The following is a 23,824-nucleotide window of genomic DNA, read 5'->3' on the forward strand; positions in this document are numbered from 1 at the left end:
AGTCCTCCCTATAACAACCAGTACCTGAAAAACCATGTAAGAAATGGCTAGTTAACTTACAAATCTACCATGATTGTTGAAAAATTTCTTGACATGAAGAAAGTGGTAGACAACAATGCATACCATGACTGCATCTTCCTCTTCATCAATACATAACTTAATTAGCTTCTACTTATACATATCTGATACACAGCAAAACCCTTCACTTGCTAATAAATTTCTGGTCCTCTCTTTCCATCAAAGAGGGGTAGAACTGGCTAATTTCCAAATTAGTTGCTGTAGAATTAGCATTGCTGGGTATACTACGCAATGCGAGCAGAGCCTCTCTTTAACAGTGGGTGTGAAGTCTCTCACACCCAAATAGAGCCATTAAATAGGGAAGCATTTTTGAAAACTTGTAGCCAACAGCCCCACCTCCATTCCCAGAAGAATGAAAGCCTGACCTGTGAAGTGCTGGCGGCAGATGCAGGTGTAACCTCCTTCCTTGCGGGTGCAGATTCCGCCATTGAGGCAGGGGTTGGAATAGCAGAGGTTAATCTCCATTTCACAGTAATCGCCAGTGAAGCCTTGAGGGCAGCGGCAGCGCAAGCCTGTGATAGGGTGGATAGGTCGGAAGAGGGTGGACAGGGAGGCAATGAAAGGAGATGAGCTGTCAAACCTGAGCACCGAGATGCACTTCATGTAGTTTTGGCAGGGTTCACGAAGGCAAACATTGTCATCGAAGGGCAATACTTCCAGCATGGAGACTGAGGTGAGGGTCATGCGTTTCATGTATAGCTGTTCCTGAAGCTCTTCTGAACTAAAAAAGTGGCCACTCCGGGGCGACATTGCCGAGAAACTGACATTCAGCACTTGTCCTCCGACGTCTGTGTCATTCTGGATGTTGAAGATGAAGACATCCTCCTTGGGTGTGGCCAGCACAGTAGCCACACCCTCTAGGAAGTTGGCGAGAAGAGGTGACAAGAAACGCTCCTCCCACATGTTCTCTAGGCGTACTGTGATACTGTTTGCCAACATGTCTTCAGTGATGACAATGACACGCAGGACACACTGGGCTGTCACACTGTGGATCCCATCTGCAAAATGGAGAGGAGAGGGGATTAAAAATAATGTCAACTCATAAAACATTCCTATGCCTGTTTTAGTAGTTGCCATTAAAAAAAAGGGGGTGGGGAGGAAATCTGGAAGAGCAGTGCAGAAGTTTGAAATCAAAAATACATTCCAACTCTTATCTTTAAAAGATTGTAACTAAAATACCAGAGCTTTTGTCCGCAAATATATTTAATTGGAGAACGTAAATGATGACACCCAGCCCGTGAACGTGCTCAATTGGAGAATCTGGTTTATGAGACACCCAGGGGGAGAAGGGAAATAGGGTCACAGGGGACTGTAAATTACATATGCCAGAGTTGGCTTCATACAGGGCAGTGCCAGTATGTCGCCTCTAATAAATCCTTTGAAGTGTTTTGAAGTTTGGCTCAAGAATCATGATTTAATTAGGGCAATTGCTGGAATCCTGACAAATAGTGTTCTCAAAAATATTCCTCAACTTAACAATTCACTTAGTGACCATTCAAACTTACAATGGCATTGAAATGACCATTTTTCACAATTATGACTGTTGTAACATCCCCATAGTCATGTGATTCGAATGTTTGACAACGGACTTACATTTATGATGGTTGCGGTGTCCTGGTGTCATGTGATCAATTTTTGCAACCTTCTGACAAGCAAAGTCGATGGGGAAACCAGATTCACTTAATGACCCGTGTTACTAATGTAACAACTGTGGCGATTCACTTAACAAATGTGGCAAAAAAGTTGTAAAATGGGGCAAAACTTGCTTAACAAATTTTTCACTTAGCAACAAATGTGGGGCTCAGTTGTGATTGTAAGTTGAGGATTACCTGTAGTACAATTTAGCATACAAAAACATGAAACTGTCATTTGTCATATGACCCACTGAAACGTTTGTGTTAGTTTTCATATGGTGAAACCAATCATATGAGGGGGGAAAAATATTATGCTAACCGCATGGTAGCATCCTCCAGAGTGTGGAACATTACTCAAACTCAACCATCTCAATTATTGGTAGTTTTCTGAATGGTGATTATTGGAACTGTAGATGACTCATCAGGGCAGCTACCAGGTGGAAGAAGGCTGGCATATGCCCGCCTAGACAAGTCCAGCCTATACATGTGATGATATGGACTTCATGGATAAAATGTTCAGGCTTTATAGTGTTGCAAAGTTGCAGCCCTATGATAATTTAAATGTGACCTAAAATTAAGATTATCACACTACACTATTTCAAAGTCTTTGAACAAAACCCTGTTTTGAAGACTGGCTTACTATGAAGAGAGGTTCAGGTTGAATTGGCCACCTCAGACTGAGCCGAAATTATTGTATAAAATTTCTTTAAAATAGGATCCCCACTAATGACCTGTTAAAGTCATTAGGCATATAAAAACACTTTGTATGGATTGGCTCTTCTAACTTTCAGAGTCCAGTATTATGTCCACTATAAATGGTTAGTGTCCAAGCCCTTTTATGGTGCTGACATTGCAACCCTATCATCAAATGGGAACTGTTTCTTAGAACGTGCCCCCACATCAAAATCTACAATTACCAGACCAATGAATTGTTCACTTTAGGTAAGATAAGCTATTTTCATTGATTTTTTCCTGCCCACCCATGGACAGGAACATTGGTTCCAAGGGTCTACTTTTCAGTAGTCTAGCATATAAGAGAACAGAACAGAAATAGTGAATTCCCAGACATAGTCTGAAGCAAAGAGCTTTGGCATGGAGGATGGATAAAAGAAAAGAGTGTAAATTATTAGCAATTAATTTTACGGTTACCAAACTGTCAACTCAAAATAAACTGACCATGGCTTGCTGGTCAGCAACTAAGGGAAAATTCTACAAAAATTCAGTTACAAAAGTTTGTGATCCTTTCAAGTAATTTAAATCATAAGACATTTTTCATCTATACATTTTTCATGGCAGGGATATGTTTTATTGATTCTCAGCAAAGGGCTGGGGAAATTTACAGCACTACAGAAATGTTTTACAGCAACCCTACAGGAATTCGCCATTTACTACTGAACTGAGTGCTCCATCTTAGACATAGTAACTTGTATGCAGTTTATCATTTGTCTTGTATAGAGATTGCTTCTTTTCCTAATCACATTTTCTTGCCTAAGGATTGCTGGTTGGAAATTATATTTAGGGAGGGGGACATAGAATGTGCCAGGAAAGGAGAAGCAAGAAAGTCACACAGTTTACTTCAGCAAAGGCATTCCTAGATTTATAAATTAATGTGAACTTTGGATACATTAATTTAAAAGTCATATATTGATTACATTTCAGACTAATATAAAATGCAAATAATCCGCCAAATGGTTTAGTTCAGCAATCTCCAAATTAAGAGCCTATATGATATAGTAGTAAAGATAGCTAATGTATTAAATTAGGATCAAAGGAATGCATTTTCAATAACTGGTAGATAACATTATCTCTGGTAATTAGTCATGGTAGGTAATTACCCATGCCCAATTAGTCATTCGAGATGTATGTTTTGAAAAATTCATGAACCTCACGCAACCATTGTTGACAATGCGTCTTTAGCTTTATTATTTTTCTGAATGTATATTGATGTAAATTGATTCCCATGGTTAACCACTAGGTTTGTTGTCAAAATAAAAAATGGAAAAACTAAAGTATATTTATTTTTCTTTGAATCAAAACTTCCATGGAAAATTGCTTCGGCCAAAAGATAAACAAAACAGCAAGAGCTTAAACATTTAATTAAAGATTGTTTTATTTCAATATGTTTTCTGCCAGATTAACTTTGGGTAAAAATATTTAATAGAGATGTTCAAAACATTTGCAGGTTTTCCATAAACGTACACCTGTTTGTATATGTAGGCATCTGTGTATGCAGGTGCACACACACATACACACACACGCACGCACACACACACACACACATCCATATTGATATCTATTTTGAAATGAATATATTGTTGTACATAAGCTCCGCATATGACATTTTGTTTGCTCAGCAAGTAAACAAATGAACAGGAATAAGAATAGCAAGCTGTGGATGTGCAGTGAATGTGTGCACTATAGATTGCTTCTTTGCCATTGGGGGAGCCTTTACTAGCTCTGCATCTCCAGGGCTATCTTCTGCAAGAAAGACCATGGACCAAATAGGTCCTGCCATCTAGCCTGTGCAATTCAGAGAACCCCCAAATCGCACTCCTAGCTGGACCCGCCCACCCCTCCCCTCCCAGGAATCCCCAGGTGGCCCGTTTTGGATGCAGGTAAGTGCAGGGTGCGCATGAAGGCTTGGGGAGGCCAAAGAAAAACAGGCCTCCCAGAAGTTCAGGAAGGCTGGAAATGGGTCAGTTTCTGGCTTCCAGAGAGCCTCTAAAGCCCAGGGAGGCCATTTTCACCCTCCCGGAGGCTTGAGGAAAGCCTACGGAGCCCAGGGAGGGCAAAAACGCGCCCACCCTGCAGGAGGCTGACTAGGCCACACCCACCATGGCCACACCCACCCAGCAACCGGGCGGAGAACCCTTGGCTAAAATTTTTGAAGCCCACACAACAGGGCCATCAACACAAGTATTTAGGTGTGAGTCCTGGACCATCTCTGGGGGTGTCATTAGGTAGAGCTGGAAAAAGCTCCCTTCCTAAAACTTCTGCAGAACTTAGTGCTGGCCCCAAATATGTCATTGCCTGAGATGAAGAAACAAGTTGGACCCCCTCCCTTAACTTTTGGCAATGGAGTCATTTTTTTTTCAATGCTCTTGATGGGACCACAGCTTTCACTTCTCTGAAAAATGATAGGCTAGGTAGGCAGTGCGAATCATGTCAGATGGAGCTGTCAGCTGTCTTCACCCACATCTTGCTTCTCTCTACCAGCATCTATTGCTGAAGCAGGGCAAATATAAATATAAGGCTAAGTGTCTATCGAGTTTCTCAGTCAACTAGGTCACGGTTGTCCCCAAAGTGCTTTTTCAAGAGGCAGCTGGGGCTTCTGGTTTTTCTTTGAAGATGTTTCGCTTCTTATCCAAGAAGCCTCTTCAGCTCAGAGCTACCTAATTCTTCAGAGCTGATGAAGCTTCTTGGATGAGAAGCGAAACGTCTTCAAAGAAAAGCCAGAAAGTCCAGTTGCCTCTTGAAAAAGCACCCTTGGGAAAAAGATAAGTCTAGTTCCTGGAACAGCCTTAGACCAGACCAAAGGCTGGTAGTATAACTAGAACATTGGTTTTACTTCGTCTGAAACAACTTCTGATGTTCTTCCTTTTGAGTGGCTATGCGCATGGATGCATCCTGTCACTTTGTGAGCACGTGACTCTTTCTTTGCTGGGTCCTTCTCTCAAAGTGTTCTTTTTATGCCCATAACAATACATGACATCAGTCATTGTGTGTGGGAAATAGGATTGGGGGGTGGGTGGTTAGTAATCTAGCCCCAGGATGACATGTTTGTGATGGAACAGTCCCTGTCTGGAAAAGAGGTCTTGGAAGAGAAGATATCCAGTTATCGTGCTCCAGGCCACATACATTTACCTTCTTTATACTATTATTTAGACATATTTCTTTATTTTTTTCCCCTCCAGCTGTTATTTAGACATATTTCTTTATTTTTTCCCCTCCAGCTGAGAAATGGAAGAATGGACTTGTAGCTATTTATAATCAAAATATGGTTTCCTTTCAGCAGTTTGGAATATTCAACCACTGCATTATCAGAGCTCTGTAATCCTATATACTAACAGCAAACTTAAATTTCTTGAGTTGTGTTCTTAATGTAGCTAAAATGATGGTGTACATGCACAAGAGGGAGACATCTACAGGATTAAGAGAATGTGGAAGGGAGAGAGGGAAGAAGGGAAGAAAGGAAGAAGGGAGGGAAGGGAAGAATGGAGGAAGTAAGTCTAAAAGCAAAGAGAAGAAATTATTCATTGACATGGAAAGGGAGGGAATGGGGGGAGAAATGGAGAGGCCATAATCTGCTCTCTAAATAGACCCAAATAGGAGGATATTTATGAGAATGCCTTGCTTCAAGAGAATGCAGATGTTAAAGGCCAACATATGACCATTTTTCACACTTACAACTGTTGCAGCATTCCTAAGCAATCACACTATCAGAATTTAGACGCTTGGCACCTGGCTCATATTTATGATGGTGGTAATGGCTCAGGGACACGTGATCTTCTCCTTTTGTGACCTTCTGACAAGCAAAGTCAATGGGGAAGCCAGATACTCTTTACAAAAGTGTTACTAACTTAACAACTGCTGTGATTCACTTAACAACTCTGGCAGAAAAGGTCATAAAATGGGGGCCAAACTCACATAGCAACTCTCTTGCTTAGCAACAGAAATGTGGGTCTCAATTATGGTCATAAGTCCAGGACTTACCTGTATATCTTCCTATACATTATAATCATCACCTTGACTAATGGTTATGATTGAACCTGGAATTACAGTCATAAGTCATGCTAGTCATTAAGTGGGTCATCACATGAATGTGACCGATTTTACGACCTATTTTTCAACAGGTGCTAAGCAAACATGGCATGTGGTAAGCATATGTGGTGGTTGTCAGGTGAACATCATTGTCATTAAGTGAACCACTGTCCACAATGAATATTTTTTTTTTTTGCCAGAAACTGGAATGTTGGTTTCTGACAAAAAAAATATTGTTGTTAATTGATGTCACATGACCACAGGATGCTGCAAGCAGCCCTAAATGCAATCTGGCTGTGGAGCACCCAAATCGGGATCAGGTGACTATGGTGGGAGGAGGAGCCATTGGAATTTCAAATTTGGCTTGTAAGTAGCTTTTTTTATTCATTGTAATTTTGAATGTTCACTAAGTGACTGGCCTTAGGTCAAGGATTACCTGTAGTTGTAAACTGGATAGGCTTAAACCACCTTCAGTATAAGGAAATCTCAGTTTGGCTAATGATATTTAAGGGGTGTTAGTCTGCCATAAAAATTCTCATTAACTTATCTATCTGTGTAAAATATCTAATGGGGATTAACAGTGGAATCCCTCTTAAAATATACATTAATCTTGCTGTAATACTCATTTTAATAACATTAATCTTACCCCAGAGACTTAATAGAAATTTCAATCATCGAGTTGTTTCTACTGAAATTGCATCTACACACTTAACCCATTTAATTCAACATATTGTGATATATTTCAGGAAAGATATAAAGCCAAATATTTTACAGAGTCGGTCCAAATTGTGAATCCTAACCTCTTGCAGCAAAGGGATAGTAGACTGAAAATAAAGCACACCATTAGAATTTCATAAAAGTAAGGAACTAAGGCAGCAATGAAAATACATTCAAGGCAGGCAACTGGGAAAAATGACCAACAAGACAAATGTGATTTTTATGCATATATTCTGAAGCAAACGAGGTTCTCAATAATTGTAACAAATGAAGAATCAGAATAACAAACAAACTTGCATCTCCATAAACTGTGATCGATAAACTACAAAAAAGCAGCATGAAATTTTAAAGCATTTCTCTTAATTCCTAAAAAATGGCAATAACTCAAATCAACCTTATATTAACTGGCCTTACTCTGAGTAGGGAATAACTAACAATCCTTCTTTTGTAGATCTGGGGTAGAGTGGACATGCCTAAATAAATGAATGAATGAATGAACGAACGAATGAATGAATGAATGAATGAATGAATGAATGAATGAATAAACAAACAAGACAGGCACAAAGTGGTCTGTCATCGGTGGATACTAAGATAGCTATCTTCCCTATGATGAGATTTGCTGTATTTTAACTTGTCATATTATTACGCATGCTGTACACATAGTAATTATTTCCTGCTTTACAAAGGGAAATTTGTTTCATTGTTTAGTAATGGATTTCCTTTGTTTTGGTGAAGAATATATGGCCATCTGAGAAAAATCATTTGAGAGAATGACTTGATAGGAACAACAGAATCTAAGGGTTTTGCATCTGGCACTCTTCCCTTGATTATAGTAGTCTTTGAATATCAAACAGAACATTCTCTGCACTACACAGATGGAAAAGGCCCAAAGAAAATGTGTAAGTTTAATAAACATTTATGCTGAAATTAGCATATCTAAGAATGAATCATCAAAATGTTTTTTTATATATCTAAATAGCAAAAGCACTTAGACTTATATACTGCTCCACAGTGCTTCACAGCCCTCTCTAAGTGGTTTACAGAGTCAGCATATTGCCCCCAACATTCTGGGTCCTTATTTTACCAACCTCGGAAGGATGAAAGGCTGAGTCAAGATTCAGCAGAAGTAGCTTGCAGTACTGCATTCTAATCACTGTGCCACCCCAGCTCAGTATATAAATCTTTCTAAAGCAGCAGTCCGCAACCCTTCCAGCTCATGTGAGTGGCAGGCGCATGCATGCACACAGCTCCCTTTGTGCGAGTGGTGTGTGTGAGCGCCCTCCATTCACACAAATGGAGCTTCGTGTATGAGTGGAGGGTTCTTGCGCTCACGTGCAAAGCTCTACTCGTGCGAGGGCACTTGTGTGTGTGAATGGAGCTTCGTGCATGAGCATAAGTGCCCTCCACTTGCATGGAGCTTCATGTGCTTGACCATCTCTCCCAACGACCAGTTTTGAATAGGCCATGGCCGGTAGTGGGCTGCAGCCTGGGGTTGGGTCTGTTTTAAAGCATATTGTTTTCAATCTACTTTTGCCTCTATTGGCCTCCTCTCTTCTGTCACCTTCCCTGTTTTGAATTTTAATTCATAAGATCTTAGGCAAGAATTTACAATCTTCTTCTATGTTATACATTAAGGGCTAAATGAGTAACCATGAATGAAGTGAATATGTTTCAACATGCTCTTGTTTCAACATGCAACTTCAACATGCTCAATGTGTAGAACATTGACCAAAGCCAATATGGTCTAGTTTTTAGATGTTGGTCTATGCCCCAGGGAACTCAGGTTCAAAATCCTTCGGCCAGAAGCTCATTGGTGACTTTGAGCTAGTCATTTTCCCTCAGCCTAACTTATCTTTTAGGACAGTTGTGGTAAGTAAACATTGGAGGAGGGAATGTTAGATATGCCACCTGAAACTCCTGGGCAAAAAGTAAGATATAAATCCAACAAGCAAATAAATAAATGATTGGGATTAATAATCAAACGGGTGTGGAAAATATGAATGATAGATATTGTCCACATCCTTTTTACAGGCAATGCTTCTGTGTAGATTTGATTGTAATAAAGTGAGGTGAGGCAAGTCCATGCACTTTTTTTGTCAACCATTTCAGAATATTTTCTTCTTAAGGCTGAAAGAGAGTCACCCAGATAGCTTCATGCTGGAGGTGGGACTAGAATTTTTGGTCTCCCAGCTTCTAGCTTAGGACTTTCAACCACAACACCAAACTGGCTTTCAGTATATATATTAAAAAGTATGTAAGCTTCAATATTATATTTAATTATATTATATTTAAAAGTCTGGAAAAGGTTCAAACTAGACACTGGAAATTAATATTTCTTTAGGAAATCATAATAGTGCATGTGCCTTAGCTATGTTCTCCTTGTGTTTTAGAGATGAAACTTAGCAATGAAATATGGCTTAAGATGAAGTCATGGGTTCTGCCACCTAGCTTTGTTTTCTCAATAGATTTGTGAGTGGAAAAACTCCAGGGTTATAAGAGTAGAAGGAGGAATATATTCAGGCCAGCATAGCAGGTCAATCCCTTTAGTTTTCCAGGCTGACCTTGTCTGAGTTCAGATGGTAATCACAGTTAAACTTAGTTAGTACTTGGATAAATGACCTCCAGGGAATGCTACAGCTAGGGAGAAACTAAAGCAAAAACTTCTGCATTAATTCTAAGAAAACTGCACAGACATATTCACAAAATCTCCAAAAGAAAAAGACCAAATGTGGAGGAGCCTTTACCTCAAATATGGGAGCTGCAGAATGGCAAGGAATGTCAAAGAGTTTCTCTTGATGTGCTGACTAAACTTTGAGGCAGAACACGCAATTGTGTCCATTGGGAAAATGCACAAAGGGATGAATGCTTTGCTTGTCATCTTGGACAGCTCCCTTTCGACCTGACTGGAGCTACAAGAGAGGTTCCTCTGGACAAATTCAAAATAATTTTTTCACACCGCAATGTGTGAAAGAACTCTCACACACCATCCACCCGGTTTCTGAGCCATCTTTTTAAAGCACCTTCTTCGAAACTGGAGATGTGTTACATTAGTTCTCACAATCCCTCAGTTTGTCAACGGTATCAGTTAGCTATACCGTCTGAAGAATATGGATGGCAATAGAGACTCTTCAAAGAATGTCCCATGAAAGAAGAGGGATCCAAGTCCCCTTCTGATTAAGGTTCTGCAATTCTGCTATAGCCAGGGGTGGCCTTCAAATCAATGGAAGTTGTGAGAACTGCTGTAACAAATTAGGCCCAAGATATCATGTGAACCACTCTCTACTATATTTAAGGATCTGGTGTAGACACAAACAGCCTATAATGATTATTTTGGGGCAAGGCAAGCCTAATAAGCAAGGTTGCTCCCCTTTCAAGCTCTGACGGGAAACGGTCTTTTAAGAAAAAAGAAAGCTCATTCTAAGGGAAAGAGAGAGAGGAAAGAAAAGAAACATTGACCCCGTAGCCACCAAATCTTGTCACAGAATACCCTTCTCTGTCTGACTTAGATCTGATTGTTTCCTTTTCTCTTTGCAACTCTTGGGCCAGACACCAGCTCTTTGAATTTCTCTAGGGTGTTTGTAGTTTACAGAACATGCGGATTTAATGATTGCTACTGTTGGTTTTTTGTTTTTTGTTTTTGCCCCCTGCTGTTGCTACTGCTGTTTCTGTTTGATTTTTGTTTGTCCTTTAAAGAGTGATATTTCAATCCTGCAAATATCCAAAAGGATCCTCCCGTGCTGACACCGGGGACCCTGGAACTCAGGGGATAAGGCTGGGGAGGGAGGAGAATCAGAGAGAAAGCAGAAGCATCAGTGCAAGGAAACAAGAGCTAATCTCTTTAGTAGCAGGCTGGGCTGATGTGGGGAAACTCAGAGAGCATCAAGGATTCCATATTTCAACCCTGAGCTACCGATATTCTCTTCTATAGGCTGATGTGCTTTGCTCTTTTCCATCTTCCCCTTTTGGTTTCATGCAAAGGGTCGGGTGGCCTTTCTGATTCAGGGACAAAGCTGGAGTATGCATATGTTTGAGTAGAGAAAGGGAGTCAGCCATTATTCGTCCCTGATCAGCCATTATTCGTCCCAGGATTTGCCAGGATTTGATTCCAAAAGTGACCAATGATCAGCCAAAGGCCCTATGGTAAAGCATTTGAAAAACAGATTGAAGAGTTTTTGAGCATACACAGAGTGCATTTTCCTTTTTAAATACACAAAGGGAGCAGGATTTCCTATTTAAAGATTGGCATGTCATGCATTTTGAAGCGGTATGTAAGTCTAAGTGATATTGTCCCAAAGGTGCTTATTTTCAAGAGGCAACTGGACTTTCTGTTTTTTCTTTGAAGACATTTCGCTTCCCGTCCAAGAAGCTTCTTCATCTCAGAAAAAGCACCTTTGGGACAACCATGACCTGGAAGACTGAGAATCTCCATAGACTCTAAGTGCTATTGCTAAAATCTCCAGATTATTCAGAACCAGAGGTGGGTATTCAGCAGGTTCTGACCAGTTCTGGAGAACCAGTAGTGGAAATTTTGGGTAGTTCAGAGAACCAGCAAATATCACCTCTGACTGGCCCCACCCCCATCTATTCTCTGCCTCCGGAGTCCCAGCTGATCGGCTGGGTCTTCTTTGGAAAGCAGGTTAGTGGGGTGGGGAGGGAATGGGATTTTGCAGTATCCTTCCCCTGCCATGCCCACAGAACTGGTGGTAAAAAAAAATGAATCCCCTCACTGTTCAGCACATGAGGGATGCCTCTTATGGATAGTCTCCTAGCGTCCTTTCAGCTTTTAAGCTAAATTCAAACTTTCAAACTATTAATTCAATACAATATCTTTATGCTTCACCAGAACGGAAGTGATTCAATTGCCAAAATGCTTGGCTTCTGTTTCTAAAAAGGATAAGGGCGTTGCCTTGTCCTTCTAAGGCAGGGGTGCCCAAACTTGGCAACTTTAAGACTTGTGGACTTCAACTCCCAGAATTCCTCAGCCAGCTATGCTTGTTAAAGTCCACAAGTCTTAAAGTTGCCAAGTTTGGGGACCCTTGTTCTAAGGCATCCAAATGACTTGGCTCACCACAAGCATGGGGACAGCGTTATAAGTGCTGCCCTCCGTCTGTGGAGAACAAAGCCTTTTAGAAAAGAACGCCTGATGCGGTAGGGAGTTCACGGCCGATGTCTCCTGCTTGTTGATTCTTTCTGAACCATACATGACTAGTTCCTATCCTTGAAAGGTGCAAAGTTCAAGCCTTCACAGCAAGTCAACAGCAAGAGATGTTGGAAACACATTTTTACTATCAGGACATTTCAGCACCATTTCACCATCGTATTTTATCTTTGATTGCTGTTTGTTGATCAAAACAATTTCCCAGAAATATTGTTAAGTGTACAAGCTGTAAATGAATTGCTTTTTTGGGTCTGTTCAAACAAAGAGGCTCCCCCCCCAAAAAAAAAATCAAACCAGGGTTTCTAACATTTTAGAGGAAAGATGCTATGAGGCAATGGCGTTTAAGGTATAAAAAAAGTAACATGCTATAAATAAGTGGAAGTTGGGAAACATCCAAATTAAGAAAAAGAGCAGCTCAAGATTCAGAAGAAAGTTTGATCCATCCAAATTTGAATTTTGCGCACTGATCCAGATATAACCCACTATGAGAGAATGAACCAAAAGACTGAGAGTTGTTTCAATTGATAAGAGATCTGCTATATTTAAAAATCTGGTAGATCACTGCTGGCAGCACAGAATTACAATTTCCTGTCCATCTGCTACCCATGAGCTGAAAGTGGAGGAATTATATAACTGTGTTGTTCCTAGTCTGTTGTAGATTGACATCTGCTATAAACATCTGCAGGGGTAAAGGTATGGTTAAAACGATCCATCCCAACGAGTGATCCCATGGTATCTAATCAATCCAGTTTCTCTAAATGCAATTGGGGAATTTTCTATCTTATCATCTGACACCATTGCTAAAGCCTTGACTGATCTGCAGAGAAGGCCTGGGCTGTTGACATTATGGGCCCTCTGTGCCTCCTTTCCTCTTTAAAGAGCTCAATTGCACATTGGTTTATCAAGGAGCTACAAGAGATGAAGCAAAGGGCTAACATAGAAAGGGAGGAGGCTCTTATGATGGGTTGGACATGGAATGGGCCCCTCTTGGCATCCTACACTGTCATGGTGGGAAAAGGAATACTTCTCTCTGCCTTCACTGTGTCAGCACAGAATAGGCTACTAATACTTTGCTATGGAGTGCAGTATCTCTTCTGTCAGGAGGATGGAGGAGGGAGTCGAAACAGTTGGAAGCTCACTGTGAACAATTTATATCAATCAATCAGATTCAGCTTAATCTAGACTCCAGAGCTGGGTCAGGTCACAAGAAAATAACCTTGGCAGCTGCTTGTCAGGTTCCTCTTAATTCTTTTCAGCTTGTAGATCTTATGGATGGAGACAGGGTACAGGGAGAGAATGAGGGGCCATCATTTGCTCGCTCAGGTTTTACCCACCCAAGCTGATTTCTGCTATATGAAGGAAGGTGATTGATATATTTTTGAATGCAGGATGTGTCCCTGCATACCTAAAGTTAACAGCTTAAAAGGTACCTACTGAAAAAAAACCTTCTCTGAACCAAAATAAATTGAGATGGGTGGCCATGTAAGTAAATTAATAAATAAACCTGCCACTTCCTTTTGGGATATGTTCAAAAGGTATCCAAGGCATCTACTGTTTTACATTTAGGGTGTTGACCTACCTATGGTATCCCTCAGGACTCATCCTCTTTGCTACTTAACATCTAAATGAAACTGCTGGGTATAGTTATTTGGAGCTTCTGAATGGTGCACTATCAGTTTGCTGAGGACAGTTGGTTCTGTTACTCTCTACCTTCTAACTCAGGGCTCTTCAAACTTGACAGCTTTAAGACTGGTGGACTTCAGCTCCCAGAATTCCTCCTCCAGTCATTTTAGCGCAGGAATTCTGGGAGTTGAAGTCCACCAGTCTTAAACTTGCCAAGTTTGAAGACCCTTGTTCTAACTCCAAGGAACCAATCAGTACCCTTGAAAAATTGCCTAACTTAATAATGTGCTAGATGAGAAAGAGCAAGATGAAACTAAATTCAGGCAAGATGGAGGTGAAGGAAAAGCTGGATTTTGGAAGTTTTAAAGCTCACGGTGTGTGGGCTGTACTTTCTCAGAATATCTGTCCAGATTTGGAGTGTTTCTTCGTCCTGAGCTAGCCATACGACATGTGGTTGATATGGCAAGCAACTTATTTATAGCTACTGCAAGAACTGTGAGCCTTCCTGTATTAGTTAGACTTAGCAATGGTTTTCCATGTGTTGGTTACAGCACACATCCAGACTAATATAACATACATTATATGGGGCTTTAAATATGTCTGGAAATAGTAGTAGTCACTAAATATGGCAGCCAGGCTGTCAACTGTGGAATTTATGGTATCACAGATGGTCTATATTGACTACCAGTTGCCTTCTGGCCTCAATTTAAGATATTATTGACCTTTGGCTTGATTATCTCTAGGGTCATGTTTCTTGCTATAAACTTGTTAGTTACCTACCTGTCAGTAGAAACAACTTTTCTATTGCCAGAAGCTCAAATCTCTTTTATACAGAACATGGTTTTTCTCTTGTGTGGCTCCCAGGCTTTAAAACGCACTCCCTAAGAAATACATTGACTCCTCTAACAATATCGTAAAAAATACATATCTTTCATCAATTTTTTTATTAGCTTTTATTATTTTAACAATAGACTTTGAATTTGGTTTTATTTTAATCTGAACTACATTTGCTCCTGTTTATAATTTGCATTTTTATTATTATATGGGCCAGCCTGAATGTTGTATTAAACAGAAAAGATAGAGAAGAAACAATAAGTCCTAAATGTCATATTCCATACTCGTTGCAGAAATTGCTGAAAGTCATGGTATTCTAGAAGCCTTTATGTGTTGAAGAGACTGAGGGTAGGGTGTGTATGTGTGTGCGAAGAAAAGACGGAGAGGGAGCGAGAGACAGACATGGTGGCAACAGTGAGAGAATTAAAAACTAACTGATGTAATCATTAGCTCCCCTCCCTCTAAGATTATTACTGTTATAGTCCTAGCTCTTCTCCCACTGATTTCTGGTTGTTTCATCTATTTCTGATTGCTTATGCTAGCTAGGTTATATATTCCTGCATTATTACTGCTTTCTTTGGATAGGAAAAGAAAATATGCTTAGAGTTTGATTTAGTTTGCTGTCAACCCTCCTTTTTTGGCTATATGATGACTTGGTCAGCCTGAATTCTAAACCTGGCTTTGTTGTTTCATAACTCTACTCCAAAAAATGGTTAAGAACATTGGCCTCAAAGATACCAATTGTCCAGTCCTTCACATTAAGTGCACAATAAAAGGTTTGCCATTTTCTTTGCCATGTCATTAGAGTGTAGCTATTAAACAAAATTCTTAACTGGATAGCAGGTTAGCAGACATAAGCTCTTGTTAAGTTTAAACAGAGGAGATGAAATAGCTCATTTGGGAAACTCTCCGCTTAAAATTTACCTATACTAAGCGCTGCAAAATAGTCATTAACCATATACAGCAAATGGTAGCATCTGACTGGCCTTAGATTGTGAATCTAAGCAGAGCCTGGTCTTAGTTGGAGTTCCAAATAGGAAATAGCAGAGCTGTAGGCTAGACAGATCAATTTTTTAAAAAAGCACCATAAAAGACAGAAACCGCAAATCTCTTCAGTATTATCAAGAAGGTGATAAAAATATGCCCATGAAAAATTAGGCATTAAATTAATGTCAATGTCATCTGTCATCTGCACCTCTATAACTGTCTGGTTTGGCTCTGCAACCAAACAAGAGAGACACAGACTTCAATGGATAATTAGAACTGCAGGAAAAAAAAACAATTGCTACCAACCTGCCTTCTATTGAGGACCTGTATATTGCACGAGTCAAAAAAGAGGACTGTGAAAATATCTACAGACCCCTCACATCCTGGACATAAATTGTTTCAACTTCTACCTTCGAAACAATGCTATAGGGCATTGCACACCACAACAACTAGACACAAGGACAGTTTTTTTGTGAATGCCATCACTCTGCTAAACAACTAATTCCCACAACACTGTCAAATTATTTACTAAGACTCAGAGGTGGTATTCATCAGGTTCTGACCAGTTCTGGAGAACCAATAGTGAAAATTTTGAGTAGTTCGGAGAACTGGAAAATACCTGACTGGAGATTTTACAGTATCCTTCCCCTGCCATGCCTACCAAGCTACGCCCACAGAACTGATAGTAAAAAAAATTGAATCACACCACTGCTAAGACTGTATTTATCAAGTCTCTAATTTTCTGGTTGAATATAGAGACAGGCAGTTCAACACTACAAAGGCTTCCATACAAAGTTACTTTATTGGGTTATATCAGGCATCCTCAAGGTATAACTCACAATTATGCTGAGATTCATCTAATGTCCAATCTTTGCATTGTCACCTCCACAGTGTGAAAAGATAGTTATCTTCATCCCATAATGATACAACAAGGGAAGACTCCAGCATGATGCTGGCCTCCAGGTAAGAATGACCAAAACTCCCCCAGCCCAACCAGAGGTCAATTCAGTGACCAATCAGGATTACAGATGTGACCATGTGACATGAACTACATCTCCCAAGAGGCATTAACTACATTTCCCATGAAGCATTCCCTTAAGGGGACAGCTCTCATTCCCAAACTAACTATATATGGTTTAACCAGCACGCTCTATATACTGTTTAACCAGCACAGTATTACTATTATTCTTCTCATCCTTCGTATTATCTATCTCTTCCAACTTATCACTATAACTGTGATGCTTGTATCTTTATAATTTATAATGTTTTATTTGTTTCCTAGTATGATTTGATTGCTTATTAGTAACCTATGACTATCACTAAGTGTTGTATCTTATGATTCTTGATGAATGTATTTTTTTATGTACACTGAGAGCCTATGCACCAAAGACAAATTCCTTGTGTCCAATCACACTTGGCCAATAAAGAATTATATTCTATTCTATTTGAAATTGTTGTACCCTGAAGCATCATAGTCCCTCTTTTTTATTTATGGCCTGATGATCAAAGAGATATTTAATTGGTTTCCTTTCCTGGAATGTTTAGAAACCCGAACCATAAAACCAAGACTGGAACTCTCGTGATCATCTTCCATGGGGTTCAAGGGACCTGCAATAATTTACAGGTTCACGGGTTAAAGGAGCATATCAAATGGGAGACCACAGTCTTAAGGAGAAATGCTGTTCTTGCCTCTGAGAGTTGGCTTTTAAGTGGGTGGAACATAGGGCAGATTCATTGAAGGTGGAGGTTTAAAAGATCCCATTCATCTCTAATCCTGATTAGGGCAAATTGCATGCTCAAAGCAGAGGTGGTATTCAGCAGGTTCTGACCAGTTCTGGAGAACCAGTAGTGGAAATTTGGAGGAGTTCAGAGAACTGGCAAATACCACCTCTGACTGGCCCCGCCCCCATCTATTCTCTGCCTCCCGAGTCCCTGCTGATTGGCTGGGTCTTTTTTTGTTGCCCTACGCAGGAGAATGGAGCTGGAAAGCAGGTTAGGGGGGTGGGAGGGAATGTGATTTTGCAGTAGCCTTCCTTTGCCACGCCCACCAAGCCACGCCCACAGAACCGGTAGTAAAAAAATTTGAATCCCACCACTGGCTCAAAGCCATCCAAGCCATTGCAATCACTACTCTTTTTTATTGCGTTAAATGAATTGACAGTTCAGATGGTAGAACTGTAGCTAGAGCAGATGAGATATCTGCATATTTCATCTGCTCTTGGATTATTTTTAAATGTTAATTACAATGCGGTGTACAGTTCTGAATATTTTTGGGGTTCCAAGAAGTCTCCTAATCAGCACTGGCCTTGCTGAGACCTACATACAGTAGGATTGTTTTTTTTTTTTTTTGAAGCAACAGGTTTATGGACCTTGATGTTATTGTTGACTGAAGAACATTGGAAAGAATACTGCTACAGCTGTGGTTTCTTAAGTTGATTGCAATGCAAAATGCATTTTCCTCTTAAAGATTTGTAATAACAATCATGCCAAATAAAATATCCTATTAAAAATATCAAATGACTAACAGTGACATTTGGCTGCAACTAGGGTTAGTAAAATGAGAAAAAGATTTGATTCACGGGGCACAATCCATCAGAAAGATCTCCCACTGAAATACGCTAGTTGTGTTCAAGAGTCACTATGGACTTGCAAGACTATGGTTCTTTCTATAGTAGAGCCTGTTAAAATGTCTGAGATAACATTCTTCTGTCATCAGCTGAATGAAAAATTAAAATGCTAAAGGACAGATTAGAGCAAGATAAGTTTCATACTGTCACACCAATGGATTATTCCCTTCTGTGACAAGTGCCCATCAACAGAGAAAACTAGCATTCATGGTTGGAAGAGCAGTTACATTTTTATGTTGAATTAGCATGACTTTATTAGTTTATTTTTATTTTAAGAACTTGTATCCTTAAAAGGTATAATAACACAAAAGGTAATCTTTATCTAGAAGTGTTTTGTTTAGCAAAATCTTTCTTTCATTTAGTATTGACCATTATATTCATAGTTACCTTTTCTCCACCTAGAGTACTGCTTTTCCCCCCGTTCCCTTACTGTTTCTTCCCTAAGATAATAAATAAATGAAGTGAACAAATGACAATTCATGAAGAAACTGACATCCATTATGGGGAAAAGGGCTAATGTGGAACAACCTATTTCACCTTGGCTGTAAATACTGAAGTACTAAAATGCTAATACATTTGCCATACTTTTATACCTGAACACATTGGTTTGGAATTCGGGGAATGGAACATCTTCCTTAAGTCTGAAAACTAATGTGCCATGAACTACACTTCCCTATTTGGATAATTGCTTTGTATAACAGACCTATATGAGAGAGAGAGAGAGGGAGAGAGAAGGGGGAAGGGAGAGGGAGAGAGTCAGGGGGAAAGAGGGAGTTTTTCCTTGAAGATATTTTTTTTAATATTTACGCTATCTTCTAAATACTTGCAATGCGACCCTAGCAATAGCTCAAGCCTTTCAAGTAACTCGCAATCTGTTCTGCTAAAGGGCAGCAGATGGTTAAAAGGAGGACCCTTCCCCCTCCCTACCTTTCAACCTACATACAAAAGGCCTGGAAACATCAACCTTCCCCCCCCCCACCCCACAGGAGTAATTTTAATCAGCTGCTCTGAATAAGTGGCATGCCTGGCAATTGATGAAGAGGTGGAGCTGGTGAATATTCGCACTTTCTGGTAGCCTGCAGATTTCCTCACGTGTAGCTTTCAAGGCTTTCAACTGTGCAGCAGTTGGTTTGGCACACAATAGTTAGTGTGCAACAAGCTTATCCCTCTGCCACTTTTGAATACTAGAGAGAGAGAAACGTTCTGAGGCTTGTGGGCTATGTGGTTCAGAGAGCTGGGGGAAAAGTCTATTTTGTGGCTCTTTGACTGTGTTTCTCACAAGAAGGAGTCTCTTCTTGAAGAACTAACATTTTTATCACATAGTTCATACAACACAGGCAGGGGTGGGATTCAAATTTTTTAGCAACCGGTTCTGTGGGCGTGGCTTAGTTGGTGGGTGTGGCTTGATGGTCATGTGACTGGCTGGGCGTGGCCAACTCAACATCACTCACATTGAGGCACGCATCTCCTCGCCTGGCCTCTCATGACTGTGAGGATGCTGCAACAGTCGTAAGTGTGAAAAATGGCCATAAGTCACTTTTTTCAGTGCTATTGTAACTTTGAATGGTCAATCCACACAAGCAAAGTACCAGCAAAGGAGGGGGAAAAAACTCCAGAGACGTTCCTGAGACAGGAAGTCTAGTCCTGCCAAGAATGTAATAAGGGTTAACAGAGAGGCAGTTTCTGTAAGCAACAACACCAGAATGTTTCCTTCCTGCCTTCCTTACAGGATTAGGCCAGTAATTTCTTCTAACAACTGGTTCTCTGAACTGCTTAGAATGTTAACAACTGGTTCTAGCAAATAGGTGCGAACCTGTAGAATCCCACCCCTGAACGCAGGGCCCACCTAACCGGCTTATTCTCCATATTCTCTGATATCTCTAGTCAACTCCAAGCAGCGCGGGTTGAAAAACGATTTCAGTAACTGGGTAGGATCAGATGTATACCCAACTAACATTTTACTTATTTTTGTGATGTGTCTGCAGCAGCTGTTTTTAAAAAAATCCAATCCAATCATCAAGATGAACCTCTGGTCATTGATTAGAGTGGGCCACCTGGCACCTACGTCTTTAATGCAAATCCAGGGAATAGCATAGAGGTTATGTTTGGGTGTATTATTTTTCCTTCATTTGGAATTAGCAAAGAATCATGCTCGTTGGAAATAGATTGCTGTTCAGCATCCTGACCAACAGTGTTAGGGAAGAGGCACTTGGGATAGTCATATCTATTGAATGACCTGAAAGGCCTATCCAGGCTCATCGAGTTTCCCTCTCAAAATATACATACATGAAAAAGTAAGAAAGGTACTTAGGATGGGAGCAACAAGGCATATACTGCATGCTTCTAGGTAGATGTTAGTATTGTACAATGATCTCGTCCCTCTGTGGCACAATCCCTTCTAGTGAGAGGAGGGAGGGGCTAATTCACGAATAACACAAATACACCTGACACTAAAGATATAGAAAACCAGCTGAAGTTTATTCTTCCCAGATCTTTAAGATTCAGGGTCAGGAGTTAAAAACAAAACAGTCTCTTTGGAGTGCCGGTAATCCAAACCATGGACACATACCGTGTTTCTCATATAATAAGGCCGGGTCTTATTTTTTTTTGAGCCCCGAAAAAATGGCTAGGCCGTCTTTTCGGGGGTAACTTAATTCCCCCCCCTTGCATCTTCGGGCGGGCAGGCAGCGATGGCTTGGATGTTGACCTCGGCGTTGGTGGGGCACTTCATATTGGGGTCAATGCAGGCAGCACCATATCCGGGTGTGCAACAAAAGTACTTCCTAACGGCAAGCCCCCCCGCCATTTCCCCCCCATCTCGAATGTTTTAATATAGGCCTTAATTTGGGGGGAGGGGCTTAATTTCATTTCATGCCTATAAAACATGCTGGGACTTCCTATTGGGGGAGGCCGTATTGTTGGAGAAACAGGGTAAGAAAAAAGTTCTAAACCTAAAAAAAAAAAACAGGCAGCATAATTTGAGGCTTGATGCCCTACTTCACACACCAGTAGACTCAATTCTGACAGAACAATTGATCAATGGAGTAGCTTGCCTCCTGGAATTATGTGTACTCCATCACTGGAGGTTTTGATCAGGATGGTATAAGGCCTCCTGCCTTGAGCATAGGATTGGACTAGAAGATCTCTGAGGTTCCTTCCGGCCCTGTAATTCTAGGTTGAATAGACACTCCAGACTCAGCAAAACAGTGGATGCTTTCTTGTTGAAATTCTGGCCCATGTCTTTCCTCACATAAGGAATCCCAGTACAGGAACCAGGTATATTGTACAATATTGTACAGTAAAGGTAAAGGTTCCCCTCCCACATATGTGCTAGTCGTTTCCAGCTCTAGGGGGCAGTGTTCATCTCTGTTACAAAGCCGAAGAGTCAGTGCTGTCCAAAGATGTCTCTGTGGTCATGTGGCCAGCATGACTAAATGCCGAAGGTGCACAGAATGCTGTTACCTTCCCACCAAAGTGGTCCCTATTTTTCTACTTGCATTTTTACATGCTTTCGAACTGCTAGGTTGGCAGAAGCTGGGACAAGTAACGGGAGCTCACTCCATTACGCGATGCTAGGGATTTGAACCGCCAAACTGCCAACCTTTCTGATCGACAAGCTCAGCGTCTTAGCCACTGAGCCACCGCGTCCCTCATATTGTATAATAGTGCATGACAAATAAACTGGATCCCAACCAGTTAGCATAGACAAGTGAGGACAAGTGGAGAATATGTTTATACAGGGCATGATAAGGGAATTTCCAATGTTTTCTCTGCAATCTGGGTCCTCATTTTACCCACCTCGGAAGGATGGAGAGCCAAATCAACCTTGAACCGGTGAAAGTCGAATTGCCAAACTACTGGCAATCTGCAGTCAGTGGAATTAGGCTGCAATACTGCATTCTAGCCACTGCACCACCACGGCTCTTCCAAAAGTCATTTGGGGAGATTCTGGTTTTGGGTCACCAAAATCTCCGGTATACTGAATCTGATAAATTATAGTTCACCAGGACAACTAGACTTCATCACCCCAAAGAAAACTCTATTCTTCATAAAGGATAAAGTTATCACCACAAATTTCTAGCCAAGTATAAACAACTAATTGATTCCTCATATGGACCTTCTAGAATGGAAGTACTTTAGAGGATAAATACTTTCACAATGTGTTATATTAATTTAATTAATTAAAGTGCTTCTTCCCTTGAAACCTTAAATGCAGAGATTAAAACATTCAATCTGGGAACACTACCAAACTCCAACTTAATTCACAGGGGTTATTGTTGTGTGGAAAATAGGAGGTGGAAGGTATGTTGGATATGTTTGCTGTCTTGTTTGTAAACATATTTAAGGTGAGAGACAAATAAATAAATAAAAATAAACAGTCTAAATAAATTTAATTTGTAGATCTCCCTGAAAATAACCACCCTGGATCATCCTACAAGGAGCAAATCTGAAAGATGGAACCTCTTTATAAAAATACGAAGGTGAATTCAGGCCTAAAATATTTTGATTGATTTCAGTGGAATAAAGCATATTGTTGTTTTGATGGCATGACAGCAAACACATGCTGGTGCATCTAAATACCTAATGATGTTTAGAGAATGTCAGCTGCTTTGTAATGAATGGAAATTCAAATGGCAAATTATTGCCCCTCTCTGAGATATTTTGCTGCTATAATGGAGAATTCTAGCTGCAAAGGAATGCTGGTGGCATGCTGGAATTGCTCACAATTATTCAAGTGATCAGACTTCTTTAGTGCCTACAGCCACTTAGGAAAGTATCATCTAGTTTCTAGCCTTTGCATGAAGGACTATATGAATGATTTGCCAGCTGGATGCAATATCTGAATAAGGAAAATATTTATTCACATTAACATATATTAACTTCCCCCCAAAAAAGGTTATCCCATATTTGACAAGCAGTAATGACATCTTTATGATTAGATATTTTTATTTTGGGATTATAGGTGTTGTTGAGACATATATTTCTATTAGTGGTGGGATTCAATTTTTTTTTGCTACTGGTTCTGTGGGCATGGCTTGGTGGGCGAGGCAGGGGAAGGATACTGCAAAATCTCCATTCCCTCCCCACCCCACTAACCTGCTTTCCAGCTCTGTTCTCCTGTGCAGGGCAACGAAAGAAGACCTAGCCAATCAGCTGGGACTCAGGAGGCAGAGAAGAGATGGGGGGGGCAGTCAGAGGTGGTATTTGCTGGTTCTCCAAACTACTCAGAATTTCCCCTACCAGTTCTCCAGAACAAGTCAGAACCTGCTGAATACCACCTCGGATTTCTATCCACTTTAGACCAGTTATCTTCTAGATGGTGAGCATTGTAACTGTTGTGTTATTAGGAACCATTTGTAACCTACAACTATTTGCTTCTGGTTTCTATTCAGAATATACCATAA

At 40.5% G+C, this 23,824-nt stretch overlaps 1 protein-coding gene across 1 annotated transcript in view; it reads right to left on the reverse strand.

Moving 5' to 3' along the window:
* Positions 1-23,824, reverse strand: part of CELSR3 (cadherin EGF LAG seven-pass G-type receptor 3) — a 147,951-nt gene that overhangs the window by 114,181 nt on the left and 9,946 nt on the right. Inside the window, exon 2 of the mRNA XM_087954169.1 lies at positions 444-1,076. Coding sequence (XP_087810295.1) covers positions 444-1,076 — 633 coding nt within the window. The remainder of the gene's footprint in view (positions 1-443; positions 1,077-23,824) is intronic.

Source organism: Notechis scutatus, chromosome 2, assembly GCF_049901735.1.
Source record: "Notechis scutatus isolate UNSWTSFEM ecotype Mainland chromosome 2, rNotScu1.2, whole genome shotgun sequence".
Taxonomy (NCBI): domain Eukaryota; kingdom Metazoa; phylum Chordata; class Lepidosauria; order Squamata; family Elapidae; genus Notechis; species Notechis scutatus.